Source organism: Carassius auratus, unplaced genomic scaffold, assembly GCF_003368295.1.
Source record: "Carassius auratus strain Wakin unplaced genomic scaffold, ASM336829v1 scaf_tig00214110, whole genome shotgun sequence".
Lineage (NCBI taxonomy): Eukaryota > Metazoa > Chordata > Actinopteri > Cypriniformes > Cyprinidae > Carassius > Carassius auratus.
Genome location: NW_020527522.1, coordinates 184,997 through 212,931, shown reverse-complemented (window position 1 = coordinate 212,931; position 27,935 = coordinate 184,997). Strand labels below are relative to the sequence as shown.

Here is a 27,935-nt window from a genome sequence, read left to right as displayed (position 1 = left end):
TTTTTTAAAGAAAATATTGTGAATATTGTGATTATTCCATTTAAATTGTGGGACCTTTTTTTAAGATCCAGCAGTCCTCTCAGTGGATCTTCATTGGTTATCAATATATTAAAGTGCTGTATAATATTAGAAAACAGTTTTAGAAGTGTTAACATTATGAGAAGAGATAAGTGATTTTGATAGCCCAGTTTATATGCATTACAGAAAACATCAAGGACTCGTGGGCATTTGGCTGTAAAATGCTCAACGTTTGTTGCGTTTGTGTCTTGTGTGTTGATATATGTAGTTTTGTTTGCCCACAGATGTAAATACGTGAATCTTTTAAATCCAGTCACTGTCTTACTCTGGAGATCTGACAATTTAAAGCACAACCAAGTATCTCAACATTTAAAAAAAAAGCATTAAAGGTGTTGTTGGTTAATTAAGATTTGATGAATGAATTTGTGCTTTGATAAATGCCAAATTATGCTGAGATCTGCCACTGTGGAAGTTGCTATCTTTGATATTTACTTATTTGTTTTTATTGCTGCAGTTATGATTAACAAGTATTGCTTGGAAGGAAAATATAAATAGGGCTTGACTATGGTCAATTGTTCATAAAGACATACAGCCCCAAAAAGCATAAACTATTCAAAGTTCTTTAAGTTTTTCATTCAGCTGTCACACCAGTTAGTAAACATAGATTTCACTCTCTGACCTCTAAAAACGACTAAGATTAAGATTAAAAACATCAAGTATTACAATTTAAACTGTTTTCTCTTTGAATAAATTTACATGTGAACACCTTAAAAAGTGGTAACTTGCGATTGTTTGCTTAAGGAGCTTTTCCTTTTTTTTTCTTCATTTTGTTGGGTTTAATCAAATATGTTTATGTTGATTCTGTGGTTTCAAATTATATTTCAATACAATAGGTAAATTTAGATGTTACCACAGTAATCATATTTTTCGGGGTAACATGTCTCTACAGTCTACAGTTAATCTGAAAAACATGGCAGCATCTGCCTGACCTTTACAGATTTTTAAATCCACTTTTTGAACTTATTTCCCAAACTGTGATTCTCTAGTCCACAGTTCTCTCTATACCTTGTTTTCTATCTCAGTTTGATTTTAAAATTAAATTATTTTGACAAGAACAGTTAATTTAAGGTAACCTTCATGTGCCGTGCAGTAGGAATCACTTATCCTCCATTCCCAAAGGAATTTCACTGGATCCTCAATGTATCCCTTCTCTGCCATTCATATGTTCCTTTTCATTTTGACATCTCTGTCCTTCCTTCAGCTCCTTCAGCATCTGCGAGTCCTGTGAAAGTTAAGCGTGGCTGTAAAAGTGTTGACAGCAGTGTTTGAGGGCTCAGGACCACCACACCAGCAGGGAAGCAAGGAGGAGTCAGTGTAGTGTGTGTTTGAGAGTAGTGCTGCTGATGGAGATGACCTCTGCTTGGCCAAAGTGTGCTGTGAGGAGAATGGGATCTCTACACTGCTGCCCAGGCTGGAATTTGTGCTTGGGAAGTGTTTAACTTTCTCAAATCCCAATTGCACTTAGCAGGAGGGGGGTCTCCTTTTTTGCCTACAGCTCTGCTGTCGAGGTTGCCCTTGTGTCTGGATCTCAAACGTGTGTGTATGCTGGGGGTTGGAGCACTAGAGGATTGATTGGATAATGGCTCTGCTGTCAGAGAGGTGAAAGTGAGCCAGGTGAAGAAGAGAGACTGAAAACACAGCTTCTTATCTAATGATGAGATCCACTCCATAAGCTCAACCAGAGGTTCCTGGGTAATGACGGAACGTTTGTCTGGCTCTGTTTTATTCAAGAGATATGTCTATCTATCTTGAATATCTTGAATGAATTGCAATTGCTATTTGCTGGTGGTGGATGAGGAGGTATCCCCTGACAATGTAAAGCGCTTGAGTGTTTAGAAAAAGCGCTATATAAATGTAAGGAATTATATTGGGAGATATACTCAGCCTTAAAAATTAGATTTATGAGTTCCAAGCGCAGGGTAGTCATAATTACAAAATAAATGTTGATTATTCACAAGTTGTGAAGTTAGTGGCAAAGTTACTTTTATTTCCTGTGCCATATTTCAATTATATTAGGGTGCTATATACAAATTAGCTTATAGACAACAAATTGAAATAAATCATTGACCTTTTACAGTTTACTTAATGCTAAATAAAAGGTTGTGTTAGATACCATGCATAAATAAGTGACACAAAATGAATGGTTTTCCTAATTTTCAATTCAAATGTAGTGACTTGGTTTAATGTTACAGGATGTAATTATTTTGATTAGGCAACTCTTTTTTTTTTTTTACTTGCATGTAGCAAATAATGTAATAACGAATGCCCAGAAGTAGGAACTCCCCATGTGCACTTCAATGCAGCACTAAAATCACATTGTAATTGTTGCTATTTAAAGAGATATAAAGTTGTTTGAATGTGAGAAATCAAAATTACAATTTATATTTTGAATTACTGAAATGTATATGTTACCCAATTTTAATACATAATCCATACTATTAATATTGTAGTTATTTTAATTTGTTTAATAAAAAAAAACAAAACAAAAAAAAAACAGAGCAATATACTGGCTTGTGAAAGGCCATTTAAAATTACATTGGCCTTTTTCAAATTTTAAATCCACTGGACTGAGTAAATATTTCTTTCTTTTTTTTCAGTGCTAATACTAAATTGAACACATTTTGTTTGTGTGCAATATCTCTCCATCATATCGAAGTTATAAAGAAATGGCAGGCCACTTCAATCTTCCTAGAAGCCTCAGCATCGCTGGTCACTGACTCCCTGTTGCTGTTTTTGTATTTCATTTCACTAAGCTGCCTGAGCAAAAAGGCTGAGAGAAAATCTCTGCTAAGTCCTTCACCCTCCACGCAACCCTCATAGATATTCTCCACAGAGATAAAGCAAAGTAGAATTGAAATTTTACAAGCGACTAAAAAGATAATACAGTTTGAAATAATCTTACTGTGCATACTGAACGGTGTCAATAAACAAGCATGCTTAGAACAAAATGCTCCTGCTTTTATCTCAGTGAAAAATCCATAAAGTCTTTACTTCAAGCTGAGACAGAGGTAAAGGGGTTGTTGCTTTTATGTTTCACCTTGTTTTTCTCAAAAGTGAGACCCCATTTGGGATTTGAGAGGTATGGCTTCTTATGGTTGACATTTATCTTGCACATGTGAGGGATGGAAGAAAGAGAAAGTTAATAGAGAGCGAGCGTCATGCAGATCTTACAGAGCAAACAGTTTATTAACTCGACAGGACAACTATAATCTCATGGCAGGAATGGATGTGCAATCATGTATCTTAAAACTTTCATTAAGAGCACTGAATGCTTTTTTTAGCGCAACATAGAGACATAGCCCAAAAAAAGAATGTGTTGTGGTGCTATTCTAAATCATTGTTATTCTATTCTGATCACCACTCCCAACCCTCATTTCATTTAATTTTATGTAAAAAAAAGTTTTTGTAAGTGTTTATAGCCATGAAAGGCTTTTTAAATGTATTAAGAGTGTCATGGGAATACTCATTTCTGTTATAAAGTATGACCTCTCCATAAAGCACCTTAAACTTATAGGGCCATTCTGTTTCAAATCAACCAAATTTAGCAAATTCCCCCAGCTCAAATTTTTGATTTCGTTAATATTTTATTTCTGCAAAAAGGACAAACATAAATAGTGATGCAAGCCAAAACATTTAATGTCACAGATGTTTATTTACTGAGAAATCAGTAATCATTTGTTCTTCATATATTCCTCTTTGAAAGAAAAAAGTGACAGCTTTTTTTGCCCACTGAAAATTTGTGCAGTTTTCCAGTTTACTGATGGAGCCGCATTAAGATCTCCATATCTATGGGATTTAACCATTAAAGGGAACGTTTATTAAGAGCCAGAATGTAAGAGTACATTAAGATATCTCTCATACTTCTTGAGTTACAGGCGTATAAACTTGAGGCAAGAAACACAAGAAGTCTCCATTAGCATATAATGAAAAAAGATTGCTAAATTCAACAGATTTTACTAACAGACCAATCTCTGTGTGAAAATAAAATGATAAAATAATAATGGTGCCAGCTTTATAAAGTCATTTAAATTTGGCCCCAAATCTCATATGAAACTCATCATTTTGGCTCCCCTCTGCAAAATTGCGAGTTACTCAGTAAATATACATCAGTGGTATTTAATAATTTGATAATCACTATATATGTGTCTTTCTACAAAAATTTTTTACAAAACCAAAAATTTGAACCATGGACAGACACGGAATGACCCTATAACTACAGTATATCCAGCATCGTAGCACTCTCTACCTATTGATGTTTTTGATATCCTGAAGTACTGAAAAGCATGTGTGAATGTTACATGTCAAATTAGTCAGGAGAACTCACCCCATGTTTCAACAATTCCTTTGTATTTAGTGCATTCAGGTACTGGTTAGTGTTAGTTATGGCGTTAGTGGTGGTTACATGTCTAATCAAACATGACAGAATACCAAATATTAGATGCTTACACTCCCAGCTCAATGTGTAATGGGATCAGAAAGGTGTCTGCAAACACACTTCAAGTCATGTGAGTCTGTCAGCTCTTAATAAGTGAAAGTGAAGTGAAGGTCCTCGTGAGTTCGGAGCACCTGACACAGGAAGTGACCTCATCAAAGACTAGTTATCTGCCTCTACTATCTGGTGGCAAGACTGAAGATTTAATGGTTGTGCCTTCTCTCTTTAGTGTCAAGTTGAAGAGCTGATGATAAAACAGCTCTCTGTCCTGACTGAGAATCTGAGCCAATTCGCAAGTCTCACAACCCGAGAGCTGCAGTGTTTATACCAAAATTCACAGTCTTCTCATATTCTCGCATCAGAAATAAAGAACAAGACTTACTGTTACTATGTTAGCGGTTTATTGAACCATGCGAAAGTCAAATTTTTTAGAACTTACGCCAAATAAGCAGTTGCTATTATTATGTGTCACTTAACCAGGTTGTGCTCTCGGCCTTTATTGATTCATTTAGCTTGCGTTTTCTCAAAGATTTGTCTCCATGCTAGAGACATCAGGAGAGCTTTCATAAGCAGAGAATATGAAAAATCTCACTTTTCGAAGCATTCAAACGCTTCACGTCACTTCGGCACTGTTATTACGTGACCTTTTGATGTTGGTGCGCAATATGATTGACTAAGAGGAAGGCAGACAATAAGCTCATAATAGCCTTTAAAACAGTTCAACAATGCTGAGGAGCTCAATCTGCGCACAGACAACTTTCCTCATCACACTTGTTGAATAAAACATCAGGCTGAGCGCATGCTAATAGCTGACAGCGCCTTCTCTGTTTTGCACAAACAAAACCTTACTCTGTCTCTCTTGCGTTTCCACTCTTTTCTGCGCCCAGGAGTTTTAGCTTTGATGCATTTTACACCAGCCTCGGTGTTGACAAGTTATCTGTGACCTGTAAAGAGAAACCCCCAGAAACCGCGGCGCCGAGAATTCATCTTCGCCTTCCCTTTTCGCCTTGAATTGTGGTGGAGCAAACAAACAGGGCCTAAACAATACGATATATACCACATATCAATTACACTAAATGCCTCAGTATCTATACTTCACTGTCTCAACCACACACCGGTTACAAGGCACACACGCTGCGGCGGGACGATAATGGGTCGGCATTGTTCTCCACCATCTGGAGCGCTGATAAGACTTGCCTGTGTATAGTTGATAATAGGAGCCAGCGGAGTGTTAAACATTTCCTTGGCCCATGAAAAAGGTTCCATTAAGTCCAGTGACCCCAATTGAATATTAATAAGCTAATTAACAGATTTATTGTTCTACGCAATTTCTGGAGGGGCCTGATTTTTTTTAAGTGCTATTATTTTTGTCTAATTATTTTTTGCACTTTGTATAATTGAATCTTTGTAGCTGCCAGCATCCCAAGCGTACCTTGAAAGGAATTTGGACCTGCGTTTTTTTTTCTCTCTCTCTCTCTCCCTCTTTTACTCCACTCAGTTTTTCCCCAACAACAACAACAAAACAATGTTTTCTTTGATGGCAATGTGTTTGTAATTAGGCTTTACCCCCCACGTCCCCCAACCTCAACGGCAGAGCTTAGGCCTATGCATTTGTATTTAAAGGAGCTAGAATGTTTGTTCCAGGAAGGAACAGGGTGAGGTGTTGGATTACAAAACAGCAATCAGCGGGGTTACACTCGACTGCATCATTCGGAGGGTCTGGCAAGGCTCTTAAATGAGCATTGACAGCTGTGGCTGATAGATAGCATAATCAGCTGATGAAGAGGATACACTGCAGCGCTGCTCTCGACGGGCTCTTTGTATAGTGCTGCTGCAGCCACACACCGGGTTGCTGTAAAGGTTACCTTGAAAGAAATAAATGCAATTAGGAATGCGAATGATCAACACGGGTGATAAAGGGGGACCGCGAGCCTTCTGTGGAATCCACCAAATCTTGCTTGTGTCGGCATGTCGGTGATGGATGGCATACTCGCGCAAATGTTTTGTGTTTCAAAAGAGATGTTTGAAATGGTGTTCCATGCAAGGACACAGTCTAACAATTGCCTTTTTTGTGGTAAAATTGACATGCAACAGAATTTCAATAACTGTACAGGAACAGCGACTGGAATAATCGCAGACGTTCTGACAAGCGAACCTGCATTTGAAATATGTGGTGAGAGATTGGAAGGACGTGCGAGGGAGGGGGGCCGCCGGTGATGACCTTTTGATAACTACAATATAATTATTATTGCATTTTTTGCTATCTGCAACTTTGCTTAATTCTATTTATGCCCAGAATCCAATTCCGCCCAAATAAAAGCATCAATTTCTTTCGGTTACTCCACCAATATAACTTAGAATAATGAACTCATTTCGCTGTTATATGGAAATAGGGTCTCATTACAATAATTCTGCCTGATACACAAGCCAGCTGATATTAGGAGCCGGGCCCTACAGTCAGAGAGGTTATTATGCTATACATCACAAACTGCATTAGGCTCATAAAACCTGTCACCAAAAAGGTTGAGAAGTTGCAGCAGCCAGCCCTGTGGCTTCACATGTCTCCTCTAAAAAAGGAGACTCTGATGAATCAACCATATAGAAGAAGCTGATTAAAAAAAAAATTTCTGATTGTTGACGATTTCCATATACATTAAGGTATCTAGCACTGCCTCGGTTCAAACTGAAATGCAGTGGTAGCCCTTTTCTTTCCCGTCATCTTCTAAATCTACTACTGTGTTTATCTTAACATTAAAAAAACCTTGTTAATTTAATATATGGGTATATACACTACTGTTCAAAAAGGGATTGTAAAAAAAAAAAAGAAAAAAAAAAGATTGAAACTTTTTTATGCTTATTTTATTTTTGTATGATTATTTGATCAAAGACACAATAAAACAGTAATGTTATTACAAGTTAAAAGACTGCTTTCTCTTTGAATATATTTTAAAATATGATTTATTCTTGCGATGGCAAAGCTGAATTTTCTGCATCATTACTCCAGACTTCAGTGTCACATATGCTGATTTGCTGCTCAAGAAACATTTATTCTTAAAATTACTGTTGAAAACAGTTGTACTGCTTAAAATTTCTGTGGAAACCCGGATACTTTTTTTTTTTTTTTTTTTATTCTTTAATGAATTTAACTTTTAAAAATAACAGCATTTGTTTTGGCTATCACTTTTAATCAATAATTTATGCCCTTGTTAAATTAAAGTATTAATTTATATAATTTTTTTTGGAATAGCAGACTGCTTGTATATGTTATAATTTATTAAAAATACATTTATTTCATACTAAGTATACATAAAATTCATTAACATATTTGTTGACTTATGGCTTAAGACTTACATATATTAAATTATAATAATAATAAAAAATGTGAGTATTTCTTTATTGCACAATGCACATTTCTTAATATCATGTCTGATATTAAGGATTGTATTATCTCTGTATTATATCATTCTTTAAATACAAAATATTTAATGTGTACCTGACGTTTACTTGTGTTAGTTCCACTTTAGCACAATAAAATATACTTAAGTATATCTTAAGTTGGACCACAGCACTACTACTTACAATTAAAGTGCGTTAAGTACAAAACTAGTTGTTCCAATTTAGCTAAATTTAAGTTAACCAGTTTATTATACCAAAAATACAATTGCAGGGTATTTTTAGTAAACACATTATTAAGCATAATATTTAGATGTATTTGTAGTATACTTAGCACAAAATAAATGCATTTTTTTTCCCACTAGGGTATGTATGAATGAATCAGAATTGTTGAATGAATCGGTTGAATGACTGATTCATTGACCCAGAGTCACTAACTTACTGTCAGAACCTGCAGAAAAAAATTCCCACCACTAATAGGCTACATATATTTCTTTTTCCCATCTAAACTAGTATGAAAACAAACAAACAGACAAAAAAAAAAAAATTTGTTCATTTAGCTCATGGAAGCTAATGTATATGAGAATCAAAGCTTTAAGCACCAGATGCTGGTCGAAAAACGTAATGTGGCATTATTTTAATTGTTTTCCATGTAGCAGGCTGCTTGGTTCTTGACAGTTTGTCATAGTTCTTTGTGTTGGGCGGTGAGGAGCGGATGGTGAGAGTGATGACATGCATCTGCTGTTGATGCGAATTCAGTTGAAGGAGGTGTCGAAAAATTTGGCTGTAATTGCCAGAGCAAATAGAGAGTTTTAGCATGTATCTAGAAAGAAAAGAATCCAAAACTGTACCCTGGATAGTTAAAAGTTGCAGACAAAACAACAAAGTACAATAATTGTTTTTCGAGCTGAGTGCCAGTGGGAATGTGTGATGCTAAAAGCGATGCTTTCTTCCACACAGAACTCCCAGCAGTCAGATGTGGTTCTGCAGTCATTACGTGTGTCTCACAGAAAGTAATCTTTGGTAACAATCAATTACAATACATTTGCCTCTTTTGTCAGTACTTCATATTCTGTGCTGTGTAACTGGTCTGCTAAACATACCCTCTTTCAAATATCATACAATATATTCATAGGAAACATTGAGCAGTTAGGCTTCAAAGTTGTGATTATGATTTAGACTTCCTCTCAGTAGGGGAAATGAGGATAAAGCAGGGCTTTTTTTGTCCCATTATGCAGAATGAATTACTATGTTGTTCTGTTTTTAAGATGTCTGTCGTGGCTCTGGTGCTCTCTCAAAGAAATGTCTGTAATCTGACTGAGCTCATGATTGTAGTCTGAAGGCAAATATAAGGCTATATAAGGCAGCTTCATGCTCTCTGTGATGGTCCGCTAACATTAGAACAAACATCAATAATTTGCAATAAGAACTCAGGAATGTCTCGCCAAATGTTTTGTTGGGACCAGTAAATTCCTGACCCCACCATGCCACAGCATTCTGGCATCACCTTTGGGTTAATATTGGAAATGATGCCTTAAGGATGAACCAAGTATGAATTATGAATCCACATTCTATGTTAAATGAAATTTTAAGAATAGCTGGTTTGTGTCTAATGTAATCAGCAGACAGGGTGCAGAGATAAAGTTCTAAGGCCTTGTGTTAAAATTTGATGTTTAACTGCTTACCCCCAGGCCATCTAAGATCTATGTGACTTTATTTCTTCAGTAGAACACAAATTATGATTTTTAGCTTCAGTCGTTGCAGTCTCTCATTCGTACAATGCATGGCAAATGGTAACAGAATCTATTAGAGTAAAAAAAAAAACTTGCACAGACAAATCCAAATTAAACCCTGCGGCTCATGACGATACACTGATGTGTAAAGACACAAAATGATCAGTCTGTGCAAGAAACTAAACAGTATTAATATATATTTTTTTCTTTACCTTTGATTCACACAATGCCCAAACTGTTAGAACTCTTGTGAACATGCTTCTTCTTCTTCTGCTTTATGGCAGATCGCAGACTTATAAGTGCATTACCGCCACCTATCTCTCAAATGGACTACTGACACTCTATATACAATCTCAATTAGGAGTTTAGGGTTTAATATGGATTTGTCTATGCATGTTTTTTTTACTCTCATAAATTCTGTTTCCATTTGCCATGCATTGTACGGTTGAGAGATTGCAACGACAAGCTAAAAATGATCATTTGTGTTCTACTGAAGAAACAAGTCACCTACATCTCGGATGCCCTGGGGGTAAGCAGATAAACATCTGATTTTCATTTGTGGGTAACCTATCCCTTTAATCTTAAAGTCTAGATGAAACACTAGAAGTGACAGATCTTTTCTTTCATTTTGTGACACAAGTTAGTGTTGCTGTTGTTTAAAAAATGACCGGTTTAAAAAATAATAAACATCAATCATATTCACTTTTGAAAATTGATGAGATGAAAAATATGCCAGTTTTTATGTTTATGGATTATCCATTGTAAGTGCCTCACTTATTATACAAATAATTTATTGCAGTAATCGGCATTATGCCACAAGATCCGTTGATTGATCTTAACTTTAACATATTGAACCTGTAATATTAATTTACAGAATGTGTGAATAATTTGACTGAACTAAATGGGATCCAAGTATAATTTGGAATTGCGACACAATCGTCCCTCTGTCATTGCCTTGTAAGTATCAGGGAGGGAGAAGAAAGCAATACACTTGGATTTAGGGCTAACATTTCAATTATGGACTTCATCGAGAATGGTAGCTTATCCCTCATAATTAACATAAAATTGAATATATCATCACACAGCGATTCTATTTTAGAGCAATCAGGGCGCAATTTCCATTCGATTATGAATGTGGTTTACGACTATTCTGGGCGCCTATTGAAAGCTAATTAATTTGCAGTGAGGACAATTATCGGGGAGTTCATCATTTAGCTCTGTACTGGAAGCCCCCCCCCCTCCTTTATTCTAATTCCGTTCACTCAATCGAGGTGCTGGGACTGAACAAAGCTCATGTAAAGCCACTGAACATCAGTGAACCATAGCTATGCAGAGGGAACAGAGGTGTTGGGCCAGAGCTCTGCTTGCTCTTGGGGTTACTACTTCCCAAGCATAAGCCAACTTGGATGCCTGGCTGCCTTACAGCTTGAGCACTACTATACTGAATTGTCCACAGATTGCTCCATTATTTCAGGACAGCAGCAATGTAAGATGGACTAAAGAGCCATTATCTGAGTGACTGAGTGATCGGAATTTATTACATGTTTGACCTTTAAAAGCCTTTCCCCATTACAGATCTCAGGTGAGATTTTACTGGAATACATTTTTTATACTCGGCCAGATGGAGGCCCCCATACAATAAAGGAAACGAAGGAACAAATGAGCAAGTGAGCAAGTGAATGAATGCATGAGCAAGTGAAAGAATAGCCGGGTTCTTTGTGAAAAAAAGCTCTCGTAAAAGAAATCCACCAGAACTGATGGAGATGGGCAGGATTTTAAAGCACCTCTAATGCCTCTGTGCCCTTTCTTCGCAAATTAAAGAGACTTTGAACTGGCTGAGGAAGATGCTGAAGTTTTGTGCTTAATCAAGGTAGAAACACAAAGCCGGCACAGGCTCCCCGAAGGATCACATCAAAAGGTGCATCCCACTTTGTGCACTATTTAATCAGTTAAAACACAGATGGCAGCCTGCCTCGATTAATTAATCATATATGAAGCATCCAGCACCTGTGAGCGGAAAGTATGTCAATGCTACCGAGATCTAATTTGGATCTCAACATACCTCAGTATTTGTCTACAGAAGAAAAGACCCGCAATTAAAAAAAGAAAGCTTCTTTCATTTGTGCAAAAGATGCCAAGCGTAGTTAGTGCTTGGTAAACTGTATTGTAAAAGTTGCAGCAGCGTGCAGCCTTCGAACCTCCTTATCCCCCTCTGACTGACCGCTTTTCATTTGACTTGGCTCTCACTAAAGAGCATTGCTGGTACTCACCCGAGATGTATGGCTTGAATTTAATTTTAGGCCCATTAGTCATGTAGCTGAAGGATATATAAAAAGAAGATATGCACATTATGTGTGCATCTCTGTCACAGAGAGAAAAAGAAAAAAAACACCAAAGACATATCTGCTTCAAAGCAAAAATTAGTTTATAATTAGCCTGTAAAATTCACCGACGGCGAGAATATCAATGCAAAAGTGCCTGTCAACAGATTTTTTTAATCTCTGGTTTGTTGAGCTTTTTGATGAAACACATTTTTGAGGGAAAATAGGAAAATGTCAACTCCTTTTAAATCTGGACACTTTTGGGAAATGAGATGGAGAAGTGAATCTATACTTTTCTCAGAAAGCACTTTAAAGGGATACTCCGTCCAAAAATAACAATTCTCTCATAATTGACTCACACTTATGACGTTCCAGATGTATGAATTTTTTTCTTTAGAGGAACGTAATTTTCAGGAACATTTGTAGAAAAATAACCAATTTCTGTGATCAAGTAGATTTACCCTAAAAACTGACAAAATCTATGCAAAACCAATGATTGCAATGATTGTCTTCTGAAGCAAAATGATAGGTGTGAGAAAAATATTAATATTAACTTTTTAAACTATAAACCATTGCTTTCAACCAACTTTTAAATCTGCATCTATATGAGCATAACATAGATGTACAAAATTTTATTATTTTTCAAAAAAAACTGTTTCTATTCCATGAAGAAAGTAATATACATCTGGGACAAGGTGAGTAAATGAGATCATTTGTATTTTTGTGTGGAATATCCCCTTAAAGAGTGCATGAGTTTTATTGCTTTGTAGGCTTGGTTCATGGGTGACTGACCTGGTTTGTTGCTGATGTAGAGGTATCATGCAGGCCGTCATATGGCGACAATGTTTCTACCATATTTTTGCCGTCTCACAACTCCTGTATATTGCTGTCCAGGTAATCAAACTACTTTGAAAATCTTGTCACCTTGTAAAGTAATTAAATTTCCATGAAAGCACCATGAAGTATTTTTAAAGGATTATAAAAGTGAGGGTAATGAATGTGGACATGAGGCCTGGAGCGGGAAGAGAGATGCATATGTTGTAAAACAGCAGCTGTGTGGGCTTTTGAGTCTGGACCTGTTGCCCTACACGAACGTCAGGGTGGCCCTGTAATTCTGAGTGGAGACTCCCCTGTTAAAGAAAACATTTTAAACCAGCCTAAGCTAGACTTCTGCTCTTAGTTGGTTGCCCACCCTGGTCAAGTTGTTTTGTTGGCTGGTTTTAGAGAGGTTTTGAGCACTTTTCAGCGTGGAGACCTGCTAGCCACCTAGCTAACTGGAAGACCAGTTTAAACCGGTTTCCAACCAACTTGAGGCCCATTCACACCATGATAATAACTCAAATGATAACAATAAAGTTATCATTATAAAAATCATTATAAATGTAAGCAAATAATGTCCATGCCACAGCTATAATCATGACAGCACAGAGGAACGATATAATTGGAATCACTTTCATAACAATTCTTTTTTTCCCAAAAAAAAAAAAAAACATTACCAGCTAACCTGAATCATGCTGTAGACTGATTAGATGCTAATTCAGTTATTGTAATAGAGGTTGTTTTTTTTTTTAGCAGGGCGATACAAGCGTCACTTTTCAAAAAGTGTCCATGTTGATATGCGTGACATACTGATGTTCACACAGATGCTTGCAGTCTACAATTTCTCTTGTGACTTTTGTCTGTTTTCTCTTTTCTTCTCACTCACACACAGATGTAGTCTAACACCATTTCTCTTTATTCAGAGCAGCGATTAACTAAGTTTCTTTATGTCTCATACTCACAGTTCCAGCTCAGTAAAGTAGATTTATAGTTCAGGGCTACCTGAGCTCAACTATATGGAAATGACACGTATACACCAGTAATGTATCTCTATGGAGCCCTGTACCTCGGTCTCCCCTCCTTGAGGCAGTGTGTACCCTGCAGATGGTGCTGTTTTAAAAAGGATGGCACTGTGAAATGCAGCTCAGTTCTGCACTCTGTCTTACTGTTAGCACTTCTTAATAATCTCTGTCTATGTCTGGCTGATAAAGTTAGTCAAACAGCTACTCCAACACGAGTTGTTTACAGCTTTGCAGTCGTTTTCTACTTTATAGCTTGAATGCGTCCTCTTAAAGGCGCAGCTGTTGCACGTGTACACAAAGTCTGAACATTGAAGGGAGCTTTCAGAATGCGTTGTGGCTATTCGTTTTCATAGAAACAGATATTGACGAAAACATTAACAAACGAAAGACCCCAGAAGGCAGGAGAGAGCAGAAGTGCTTGTGGAGCTGCAGGACTGCAGTGATTGAGTACACTGTTTGTGCATTAGCAAAGTACAGCTGTGGTTAAATGAATGTTGCATCAAAGCTCACTCAATTAGAAGCAACACATGCAATTATAGCCGGCTCAGGAGCGAGGCAAGCCATGACCCCAGTGCTGAGGAATCATTTACAAGTAACTTACAGTAAAAAAAAAAAAAAAAAAAAAACACACTTGAAAATACGACACCTGGGATCAGGTTTCTTGATAAACTGTTGAACTGGCCACACAACTGGAGGTCAGTTTAGAATGACAGGCATATATCTGTCTGTTCTGTATGTTAAATTCTGTATGCTTCATTCTATCATTCTGTTATTCAGTCTATCATTCTATCTTCAGTTTCATTCTATTCTTTCTATCTATCATTCTGTTTCACTCGTTTAAACTACAGTTTATCTACATTTTATATCTATCGCTCAGTCTAGATGAATCATGCTATATATCGTTCTATCTACTGTACATGTATCATTCTATCGGTTTCTATATTTCAATCATTCTATCTATATACAGTATATTGTTTAATCTATGTCAGTCATTCTATCGTTCTGTCATTCTATCTGTAAATCTCTGTCTGTAGGGCCCATAAAAAACCTATAAGGCCAAGTTAAACATTAAACATTATATTATTATAATGTTTTTAAACATTACTTCAGACATAGCTTTGTCAAGTCAAAATGTACATTTTTTTTACATTGCCTTCACTGATTTTTTTTTAGAAACATTTAACAGTGAAAAAAAAAAGAATATGAAAAAATAAAATTTGTATATATATGTGCACATACATACAATACACATACATGTCAAAACGATGGTACATTAATATCCTGAGGTGATGCATGTCAAGCCAAGCCAAACTTTTAGGTTTTCCCTTAACAATATATGTGAGCTTTTCCCGAGCCAAGCAATGAGGCAATTCTTGTAACCATCCTCTAAAATGATGGCTTTCCATGTCTTTTCAATGACTAGATACTATATGTTTTTCTTGTACTAAACAGAATATCAGCATTTTCATATCAGAGCTAGTTAAAATGCAATTTACAGGGAAAATATTTTGTATATAGCGTTTTAGGACATTTGGGAACATTTTGTTTCATACAAAAAAAAGTCTAAAACTTTTTTTAGAACTTGGGGCAGTTCCATAAACAATAATATAAAGTTCCTATCTCTAGATTATCTCTAGACATTATATGCATTGATCGGGAATGTTGGGTTTAAACTTGTAAAGTAATTCTTCCAACATTCAAGTTTATCTTGAAAAACCATATAAAAAAAGTCACAATTTCAATTTGCCATGTTGTTTGTTACACCAGTTAAAACTGAAATATAAATGCCAGTTCAGGTAGGTTCTGATGCTGAATCATGGCACTGACATTAGACGAAGAGTCTTTCGCTGGATTAACGGATGAAATATCTGAATGTAACTGCCCAGACTCACATTGCGCTCTGGCTCGAATCAGTATTTAGAGCAACAGTGGACCACGTCAGCCCGGAGAGAAACTTAATCAACAGTAATATATACAGTGCGCCCCGAATCCATTCTCTATATCCAACAAGGTGATTTTCTCTCTCTCTCTCTTCCTTTCTTTATGAGAAAGAGAAAATTGCACATCTAATGAAATCCAATTTTATATTTCATTCTGAGGAGCACAATAAACAGAGAACAAGCAGTAAATAAGCTTTTCAAAAAGCTGATTACCAAAGCAATTTATTGCCAAGTCCAAAACCATAGCAGAGCAGAGATGTGTTGGGGGAGAATAGGGGGGCTTTATTTTATCTCTTTTACCTCTTTGCTTGCTGCATTGTTATTGGCCAGGTGTGTGTGTGTGTGTGTGTGTATGTGTAGGTCTCCGTGTGTGAGTATATTCATTTATCTGTACGCACTCAACTTTTCTGCGATTCCGTTGTCTTCTGATGAAAATACAACAGGGTTTGTGATTGGGGTCAGCCCTGCATCCATTTGAGCAGCAAATGAAGTGGAATTCAAGGCTCCTCCATTACCGAGGCCTTTTCTCATTGTTCCCGACTGCTTTCCATACAGCAGAGTCCCTCTCTAACCCAAGGCTGATTGCAATAATGACATTTTCCCACCACAACGATCCCGACATTTCCCTGATTGGAATACATACTGTAGCCAGCGTGCTCCAATAAATAGGCCTCACCTGTCCCCTGCTCCCTCTGAACAAAGGGTCCTGGCCTGTGCTTTGAGACAAATTGTCTCCCAGTTACAGCTGTATCATATTATTGTGTTGAGCTCATTTACTGGAATAGAAAAATTATAATTTCATTGTATTGGTTGTATAGTGGGTCCACTGATATGGCCCTGCTATTCATGAGCTTTTCATTATTGGATTTGGCTTTGAGACGTCTGGTTGAGCAGATCTTACAGGATAGAAAACGTATTGTCTCTGTATAGCCTCATCAAAGTGACTTTGTGCCGTCTACGACTTGACTTTAGAAGCGTGTTCAGTTTTCGCCATGCATTTTGCCCAAATGTGTCATCAGCATTCAAAATAGTGCCAATCTTGCTCAAATAGGAGATGGACTGAGGATGGCTAAAAGGGGGAGGTTGGCTAATGTTAGAAGAAATAAATCGAGCCGGCATAAGGTGCAGGAAAAGTGCACCGCGCAGATTATTCACAGTTATATAATGTACTGGGAGAGAAACAGGCGTTTCTCATTTTGGTCACTTATCCCTCATTGTAGAGGGGCTGTATATTTCATTGCTGCTACTGCAGCTTAGAGGATACATTTCAAACCAGCAAATAAAAATTGGCTAAACTTCCAAAATTAGCACTTCAAAGTCAAACATGATTTAGAGCGAGGCAGGGGGGGTGGGGGAGGGGAATGTGACTGAAATTTCTTATGTGTGCGTGTGTGCATGGGCTAGAGTACAAAACACCCTGTGTAGACCCTAAAACCAATTTCTAGGCAAATTGGTTTAATTTAAGAATGAGATCATAGAATAAGCAAAATGCTGTGGGGGCAAGTTTATGTATTTCTGCATTTATTTCGCCTCTCCTGCAGTCTGTCCTTTTGGAAGGGTGTAACAGGAATAATTTCACCCAGGGGTGCTCAAGCAGGACAGCTTAAAATACAGCATATGTTATCAAGCTAACATGCATATTCTACAATGAAGTACAGTCTCAGTCCAACCGCTTATGTCTTTGATGTCGAATGTCTTCCTCTGTTTTGATCAATTTGCTTAAAACTTGACATAACTGGGCATATCAGGGACTAATGTGTAGTTGAGGGGGGGGAAAGAACATCTTTATTTTAAAAAATATTATGCTGATGAAGAGACAACAGTGTGTGATAGCAGATCCTCTGCTAGCATGGCAGTCCAAACAAGGCCATATTCATAACAGAATTTGTTCTCATTCTGGGTATATTCATTTATTTGTTTATATATTTATTTTCATGCTAAATTCATGTTAAAGTAAAAAAATAAATAAATAATAATAATAAAATGGTTAATTGGTTACACTTCCGAAAAAGTAATTGATTTTATAGACAGATTAAATTACTTTATTGTAAAATATTTGGATTTCCGTCATAGAAAGTATGAGTTACCATATAATTTACAGTGAACATCTATATTTTATGCAGCACGACAATACACACACTTTTACAGTAAAACTTGTTTTTTTCTTGTCTCCTTGCAATTTCTGGTGAAAAGCTTTGAAAGGACATTCCTAACATTTGTTTTATTGATTTTTGTTATTGGTCCAGTATATTAGGTTTTGGTTGTTTATTTACAAAGCAGGTTGTAGTTGTTATATACTGTCTTGACTTTTTTTTTTTTTTACTGAATATAGTTAAAAAGTTTTGACAATAAATGGTAATGTGCACCAATAAGTACTTTCTACCAGCATTCATAAAATACAGCGTAAAGTATATGATTTCCTATGCTGGTTTGTACTAGTTAACGTTGGTTTGGGCCACTATTGAAAATACAACATATTATGGGAAATGCACTATAGCACAGACAAGGCACCTGTAGTTTTAATTAAACACATTTCACCTTTAAATCACCAGTAAGTACATGTGCAGTCGTGTGTGTGCCTGTGCGTGTGAGGTAATGCTGCAGCTGGGGACGATACGTGTGTGTGTGGTTGTGTATGTGGTCTTTTCTCTCATTATTTTTCTAGAAAATGAGCAATCAGGCATCTTGCACAGAGCCTGATTGTCTCCCTCTGTAAATCAATCCAGGAGCTGCAATTAAAAGGTACTCTTATGTGGTGTAATTGCTGTCTCGCTAATCCTTTATTTGCACACCTGCCGGTGAGTCTGAATTTTTAATGAATTTCTAATTAATGCACATTGTGCACTTGATTTATTTGTTAGCAAATGATGTCCCTGCTGGAGCAGTGCTTCCAGAAAGCCTTCTGTCATCCACAGTATAGCTGCATGTGCCACAGTTTGGGTGCAAATGTGCACATGTACGTCTGGCTTAAAGGTCAAAAGCCATATGCTGTCCATGTGTGGTTGTAAACGTCTCGCAGGTGGGGAGAAACATTAAAAGTTTATGGGGATATATTTGGCAATTGTTTTGGTGCCTTTATTCCTTGACTTGATGGCCTGTTATTTTCACTTTCGCCCAGTTTTTAGTTTGCACCTGTGAAAATTAGCAGATTTATCACTGCTGCACCGATTACAGAAATTAGGCTCTTTTCGTTTAGTTTTGTGTTCGTGTGCGTTTAGATAGTTTTATTGTTATGCTAGTGTTGTATGAAATATTTTTTTTATTGGCAGTTTGGACTTTGCCACACAGATACACATATTTTTAAACATAAGTACTTGTGTGTGTGAAGCAGTGTAGCAGCATTAATTATAACAAATAATGTGAAATTAAATAATACAGTCTTGAGAGGTATAAGACACACTTTATTTAAAGAAAACATGTTTTAAGTTCATGTTTGTCCTTTAATTACTGTGTGCTCTTTTTTGTCTAAAGTTTTGTAAGTTTTCTGTATGAACAGCATGAAAGGCTTCATTTAGCACAACTATACTAGAGAGTCTGCTTTAAGTATTGGACATCTGTAAATTAAAGTTCAATATGCTGTAAGACCCCAACTGATACCCTTCCCATTTCTTTCTCACAATGAATGAAACTAATTGCTTTAAATGGCAGATCCTCCGTGAAGCAGCTCTCCTGCGGTTCAGAGCTCATAGAAACAAGAATTACCACCAACAGATGAAAATCAAATGTAATGGGGCCGAAGATTGTGTCACCTCGGTCGCAATCCTTTAATTGCACTTCTTTTGTTCATGAAAGCCATTTGTAAATGCACCACTTTTGAGAGAGCAGTTTAACTCTCACAATGCCTCTGTGCCACAAAAAGACTGGAAAACCCAAGGTGGCACGACAAATTGCTCTCTATATTTTTCGTACAAATCCCATGCTGTTATTTTTCTCCAGACAACAGTTCATTATGAGGCCTTGTGATATTTTGACAGAGTTATAGCGTCAGACATGAACTCAAGACTTGAACCACCATGAGACTTAGGATGTGAATTCATTAATACGTGAGTGTTTGAATAAACAAGAAAACTGTTGAAAAATCGGACACTCTGCATGAGCAGACCTCACAGATCATTTGTGGTACTCAGTGTTATTATGACAACAGCAACAACAACGTGGAGTTTTTGAATTCATTTGCTTTATTCGAAATAAGACTATTTAATTCATCTGAAAACAATATGTCTTAGTCCATCAGCAATGAAAATATGCTGTTTCATTATGTCATTCTGTATATAAAATTGTCATCATTTATTATTTCTTTGTAGTTGTCTGACAAATGCTTTTGAAGCTTTAGCCATTTTTAGAGAGTTCAGCAATTACATTTGTTACATGGGCCTGCTTCTTCAAACTTTGGCTTTGGGATCAGAAAACAAACTCAACTATGAACATTTAAGAATCTTTTTAATTCACACTGGTAATAAAATTGCATTACAGTTTCATAAAATAAATGTTCCAGTTTATATATACAGAAAACAGACTGTACATACCCTCAGAAGATTTAGAAGAACAAGAGAAAAAGAAATGGAGCGAGTGTGTGTGTGTGTGTGTGTGAGAGAGAGAGAGAGAGAGAGAGAGAGAAAGAATTAGAGACCAAAACAGAAAAACATCACAAAAACCATACAGGCAATACAGTGCTCAGCTAAGCAGGCACAACTGTACATCAAAACGTGTAACTGCTCAGTGTTGGGGACAGGAAGGGCCAAAAGGTATTACATTTACAATAGAGTCCTCAGGGACCAATAGGGCTTTTACTGTAAAAAGTATTGCAGGCAAGCAGACAGATGCTCTTCTCTCTGAGAGCAGCAGAACATCCATCACACATAAGCGTGTGTTTGTGTGTGTGGACCGAGAGCTGATGTTTTCTGATTGGCTATTGAACTTGTGTCTCAAAGCTCCCGTTGAGCTGCCCCTCCTCATAGTCCATCTGACACAGAATCATGTTGTTTTTTAGGAAAAACTTGTCGCCCACACAAAACCTGCAGGAGAAACCAACAAACACATACAGTAGGTTAACATACATTCCAAATTTCTTTGGTTTCTCACATCAAGTTCCACAACACAGATTTGAAAACCATCTCCTTCACACAAAGTCTGAAATATTGTACCTTTTTTTATTGTTCTGTGGCTAGGTTTTTGTTTAATTTATAATCTGGATAGCAGATTATCATTCAGGTATCTCAAGAAATTTTTCAGATCAAAAGTTTTGGTAAATATGTGTACTTTGTCAGGCCTGAACAGACCTTTATACACTGAAACACTATGGATAGTTGGATACAATTCATAATTGAAGGATGTTTTGAACTGCATCGACTACACCTCACAAAAAGCTGAATTGCAAATGGCAGGATTAGAAATTTACTGACTTGTAATTCAAAGAATATCTTTTAAAAATTAAGGAGTATGATTTAATTGTACTTTATCTTTAGTCTGCATTAGAATTTCAAAAGGCATTTTCAATTCAGTGTGGAATCGTCTACAGCTCCGACATAAACCTTACTTAAAGGGTTACTCCACCCCAAAATGAAAATGGTCATTATTTCTTAATTAATCACTTACCCCCACGTCGTTCCAAATCTGTAAAAACTTTGTTTGTCTTCGGAACACAATATATTGTATTTTGGATGAAAACCAGGAGGCTTGTGACTGTTCCATTGACTGCCTATTAACTTAAAACTTACACGTTCAAGGTCCAGAAAAGTATGAAATACATCGTCAGAATAGTCCATCTGCCATCAGTGGTTCAATCTGAATTTTATGGAGCAACGAGAATACATTTTGTACGTGAAGAAAACAAAAATATTGACTTTATTCAACAGATCGTCCTGTAGTGCTTTATTGGAGAACATCCACAGAACGCAAACTACGTACACTATTTTGTGTTAACCGTGACACAAGGATATTTTTGTCTTTCCACGCATCCAAAAAGTATTCTCGTCACTTCATAAAATTCAGATTGAACCACTGAAGACAGACGGAATATTCTGACGAAGTCTTTCATACTTTTCTGGACTTTGACAGTGTATTTTACTTGGCAGTCAATGGAACAGTTACAAGCCTCCTGGTTTTCATCCAAAATATCTTAAATATCTTGTGTTCTGAAGATGAATACATTTTTTACAGGTTTGTAACAACATGGGGGTAAGTGATTAATGACAAAATTTTCATTTTGGGGTGGAGTGTCCCTTTAAAGGTCCATTTTAAAAGATATACAGTATACATAAAAATTAAATAAATAATAAACAATATTTAATGGAATATCTTGGAATACCTTGTGTCACTAATGTAAAAAAACAAAAATAATAATTATAGGTTTTATGATGTAAATATGCACAAATCAATTATTGAATTATTATTCAATAATATTTTGGTTTAGGTAATCGTGCATCAGTGAAAATGAACTTGTGGTACAGTCTTCATCACAGGCATCAGGAATGCTACTGTTTCTATGATGGTCTCAAAGCCTCTTGTGATGCGACAATAAGGTGCAGATCTAACCAAATGTTTTCAAAACCAACAGCATTTTTCAAAGCAGGACAGGATTGGCACCCAATGAAAGCATGCCACCACTTCTTTTCATTGGCAAAAACAAACAAAAAAAAAAAAAACTGCACCAGTTTCCAAGGAAACCCCACCGCTGAGCTTTTATTCCCCCTATGTTGGGGCTCCTCGCCAAAGTATAAATTGTTAGCCTCTAAAAACTTCCCGTGAAATTTCATGCCAATTTAAAAGAAAAACATTCCATGTGTGCACTGCATTTTTATATTGACAAGTTTGCATATGAAAGCCATAAATGTTGTATGGGCAATACAGCAACCATGATGAAAGCGTTTCCAATGATGTTTTCTCTTATCAATCACTGCCACGCCAATGTGCTGTGTTGGCAAAGGAATAGAGTGGAGAACGAGAGAACCAGGGTTGTGCGCCATCCGTCAGCAGCAAAGCTTCAATCACCAAACTTTATTACACACCTGGGGCCTCATTTATAACCGTTGTGTATGCACAAAACCTGCCCTTAAAGAGGTGTACACCATTTCCTACGCAAAAGGTGGAATTTATAAAAAAACAAACTTGACGGAAAATGTGCACACCTGCACGCAAACTCTGACCCATGCGTACAGACTTTTTTTTCCCCTGGATAATTAATTTTATCATATACATTTAAATTAAATATTTCACCCTGTTGGTGGTAATTATAGGTGCACAATAATTTAATCTTTAAAGTAAACTTCACATCTCATGTTATGAGAAAATATTTTTTGTGAGTACAACGATAAATGATGTGCACTTCAAAATTGTGGCGGACACTGTGGGATTCGGTGGAATGGTCCGGTTTTAATAGGACAAATAATAATAGCTAACTGTACAACCACAGCTGCACAAAAGTGTTGATGTCGTATGAAGGCATCTCTACAACATTATGAAAAATGCCACTGTATTTGAAGAATACAAACGGTAAGATTTGCACGTATCCTTTTAAAAATTAATTTGTCAATGGTGCGCATGTGGATGGGAATATGCATAGAAATGATATGCAGATGAAGTTATGCATATTTAAACTAGGCGTTGTAAGCTCCGTATATGGTGATTTCGGGGAGGAGTCTGGGTGGAGATGCACCCAATTTTAATTTTATAAATTAGACCCCTGGTGCTCACCAAATAAACCATTTATTCAATTAACTATTTATTCCAATTTAGATTCTTTAGAAGAGGCCTTAGTCAGTTAAGGCATGACACTGCTGATAAAGTTTTTTTTTTTCTTTTTAGGCATCAGTTGTAAATTGGAATTTGAGCTTGTTTGTATTTACTGTATTCAATAAGTTTAGCGTGTATATATGGCGGCTTTCGAGAATGACACAAAAGTCTTTTTTTAAAAGTGGGTCACACACTAAAGCATTTAAGACACTGTCACAGTCCTTTGCTCCCCAGGAATGTTTGGAAGGATGATCCTTGAAAAGTTCCTTCATCCAGCCGTTTAATTCCCTTAGCGAGACACATAGCGGTGATGTGCTTGGCTTGGCTGTGTATTGAGTAGGAGCTTTCTGGCTGACTGTGTTCAATAGGGCATTAACAGTTTGATCAGGCTTGGTATTGGTCTGCCAACGGTATTGCCACTGAAGCGCTGGTTAATTTCACTCAGCTCAAGCTCACAAATACAAACCAGGACAAAACTTGTAGGTTTGAGATGAAAACAGTATGGACCAACCGGAGTGTGTAAAGTCACAATGCTAGAAGTCATTAAGTGGTTTTTGTGGGGATCTAAAAGGTTCTTCTGCCTTTCTATATAGAAAGAACTAATTTTGCAGGCTTGTTGGTGATCTCATTCTCTCCTTACCTCTGATTACAAAGCTGACAGGCAAAACAGTCCAAATGGTAAACATTATCTCTGGCCCTCATCACCATTTCAAAGGCTGGGATCAGTTTACTGCAGGCTGCACAGTTCCCTGTTGTACCAAAGAGCCTAAGAGAAAACACAAAAAGCAGATTTACTCACTTATTACCTGTTCCAGCCTTTATGAAATCACGCAACAAACCCGAAAAAGGAAAGAACACAACCAAAGAAGTGGAAGAAAAAAAAACGAAACAAAAAACAAACATCAGACATCTTAATGCGGTGAATCCAGCTTGCCACACATTAGGTATTTTTTGTTAATGAGGGTACAAACCTAGAAGTTAATTCTTAGCTAATGATCTAATTAAAATGATCACATGGTTCTAATCCCCTTCTTCAAAGAGTTTTTGCCAAGCACACAGTGAAGGCAATGAAAACAGGTCTGAGGCGAGCAATTGAACTGCTCAAAGTTTTTTCTCCTTCTTTCTTTTAAACCAGAGTAACTAATGAGACTTTGCTCAGACCAAAGCCAGCTGGATTTTACACAAGAGGCTAAATACTATAATGTAGTCAAAAGTTCAAAAGATTCTCCTCACAAGGATACTGCCTCTATCCTCCGCTCCTCTCCTCTTATTCTTCTCCTTTCTCTGTTACCTTCTAAAAGCAGAGTGAGATGTAGAGGCAGTGTTGTGAGGTATGTTACCTTGGAGAGGTAAGTAGATGCTTGCTGGAGCATGGAAAGGGACACAACTCACATTTTGTTTAAGCTTATTAGATGGGACACAAACCACCAAGGTCACAAATAGAACAAGGCATCGAGGCAGATCACTTTCCTCCACTACATCCGCCGTTGGATTTGCATTTTCATTTTCAAAGCCCTTACTCCAGTTTAATTTGGAGATTCAGACTCTGAGATATAGATATATACGTTTGGCAGAACAGGGATGCAATGCAACCCGGAAAAGCAAATGGAGAAAAACAGGGAGAGGAAAAGGGGGAAATAAGGCAGGATCAGGATGAGGCAGTATGCTTAACACTCCTCTAAAGATGGGGACTCCGTTGGAGAGAGAGGGAAACAAAAAGTTGCAGCGAGTTCATATTAGTCTCCCTCGACTTCATCTCCACCAGCATCTATCCAGCAGACACTGCTGTTAATTAAAGCAACAGAGCCGAGCGGAGAGGAGTCTTATGGTGGAAGAGGGCATGTTGTTATATCAGATAGGCGAGGTGTTAAAAAGAGCCATTGTTAGATCAGGTTACTGCTCCAGTAAAATGTGTTTATGTGGAACTCTGACACTCGGAGGAGGCCGTGCAACCCCAGCGAGGTGTTGCCTCACAAAAGAGTTCAGCTTATTAAAATAATGGGTCGAGTGCAGCTTTGTTCCAAGGTCAGCATAGAATCTGTGAGAACTCATAATTGCACATATAATTTATACTTTACATTTTGCACTTAAACTTTAAATTAGTGTCTGTTACACATCACACATAGAGTTGAAATAGTAATCATAGTAAGTGTATTTACAAACGGCTCAAAGTATTGCTCAGTTGTCCAATATGTTGTCAGTATTTATATTGTATCATTGCATAAAGAATTATTGTATTACTTTTTGGGGGCTGTGTCGGTGCAGATTTCTTTAATTTTCATTCAGAAGCTTTTGATTTAAAACTTTTAAACTTGTTTCTGATTCATTTGGGTATTTCGGTAACACTGACTATGTATACAGTATAAAGATATTCTGATCTCAGAAATTCTCACTTGGCTTCTCATGTAGTTAATAATTCAGAGCATTATTCTCACAAACACACACACACACACACAGTGCACTTAACAGTAAAGTTGACGTTTATTCAACTTTTTAAATTCAGTTCCATTAAACTTTATTCCGTTTAAGTTTATTTCACTTCTTAAAGATTCATTCACGGATTCACTCTACTGTCTCCACACACACAGACGAAACTAACTAGAGAATTGTGAAGTGTGACATAATATACCTGTGAAAATAAATAGAATATAAATACATGTCTTGTGCACTTTAATGCTCTTTGAATGTAACATGAATATTCCCTCTACAACTGGAATCATGGCAGAATATCATGTGAAGTCCACTTCGCAGGGCACTTACAGTCGAATGAGACAACGCTTGAATGCTGCTGCCTGAACAAGAGACCTCGTTACTTAAGTGAAAGTGTTGGATAGTGTTACTCGCTCGAACACAGCAGTGGATCTCCACCAAATTCCGGGGATCCCTTTAGCTTGAGGAGCAGTTTTGAACGTCACCCTTGCACGTTGATAGCTCCCTGGGATTGCCAGATCAGTCATTGCTCTACCATGGATTTAACCTCCCATAACTCCTGGACACCGGGAACTACCAACGTGTATGGTTGGTTTCATTCAAAATGGGGCCTTGAGACATATGCTTGAGTCAGCATTCAAGAGGGTTCCTCGACCTCAAGGGATCCCCCGAATTTAATGCGATCTGCTGCCACATATATATATATATATATATATATCTGTGGCATATCGGCGGCATATTCACCAATACCGATATATCTGCGACAGGCTCATATCTGCTGATAAAATCAGCAAAACAATATATTGGTCGGGCTGTAGTATTTACTGTGTCTCATTCATTATTTATTTTGCTGTGGTGTGGAAGATTAATCATTAAAAATTGTAATAATGAGAAAATCTAGATTTTTACATAGCCCTATATATTAGTATTTCATGCTTAGTAAAAATAACCATTTTAAAAAGGATAGATCATTCAAAAAAATAAAAATTTATTTGGCTGCATATTAAAGAGACTATGCCAAATCATTTGCCACAACATTTGACAGGACAACCCTTAACAGTGAGAATGGCAGTTTACAGTAGTTGGCTGAGATGTATCTACCAGTCATTCTTCAATCTTGGAAAGTTCTCAGATGGCGGGACACATAATCCTAACATCCGCAGACACACATTCATGGTCAGAGGCAGAAGGAAGGATTAAGGCGTCTGTCTGAAGGAGCGTGTTCTCTAAAAGGGAATAGCGCACAGATTGTGGTCGAACACATTTCAAATGTCATGCCTTAATGCTGGAGCAAGCAAATGGAGTTGGGAGTTCAATGTTGTGTTATCCTGGCTCGCTACTGAAAAGATGGTTGGAGTCCCTGGGGATCTGGAACAATTTTTTATGGCTCACGTCCATCATGTTGCACAGTAGAGGGTGTTACAGATCACATCACATCACAAGACCCATTTTCCCTTCTTTTCTAAATCAGGTCACAGAAAGCACAGGGATGGAAGTTACTGCTTGTTACGGACTTGTGAAAATTTAGGGACTTCTTGATGGTTTAAGAGTAGAGTCTTCTTAAAAGACAAGAGGGGATAAGGGACTCCTCACACGTACACGCACGCACACACAGTGACAGATAACCGGGCTTCTGCAAAGAAATCTGCGGTGGTTTAATTGTAGGTTTTTGCGGCACTATGATGGTCCGGCTCAAAATGGAGACTTTACTGGTGGTTAATTTAAGTGGATTAGGAGGTTATAGAAACTCATTTGGAAGGTCACCAGCAAACTTTGAAATACAATGGCTTGGATTTTCAGGCAATATAATTCATGATAATGTGAAACCAACCATTTTATCAGCAAGGCCATTTAATGTGTTATTCCAAGCAAAATGTGCTTTCAGGCCTAAAATGTCCATTGTGCATCAGTTTTGCTATATGAGTTGTCATTACAAGCTTTACTTTTTAATTGTTTTCTTGAAAACAAAGCAGTCTATTCAATAACAGATACTGTGATAACATTCATGAGCTCTAAACTCATGTTCCTTTAATATT

The 27,935-nt window shown here is 37.1% G+C and overlaps 1 protein-coding gene across 1 annotated transcript in view; it reads right to left on the bottom strand.

The window, feature by feature from the left end:
* Nucleotides 1-20,161: 20,161 nt before the first annotated feature.
* The window catches only part of LOC113091173 (rhombotin-1), a 34,226-nt gene continuing 26,452 nt past the window's right edge, over nt 20,162-27,935 (bottom strand). Inside the window, exons 3-4 of the mRNA XM_026256620.1 lie at nt 24,110-24,235; nt 20,162-20,753 (exon numbers count right to left, since the gene is read on the bottom strand). Of these exons, the coding sequence (XP_026112405.1) occupies nt 20,648-20,753; nt 24,110-24,235 (232 nt within the window). The 3' untranslated portion in view covers nt 20,162-20,647. The remainder of the gene's footprint in view (nt 20,754-24,109; nt 24,236-27,935) is intronic.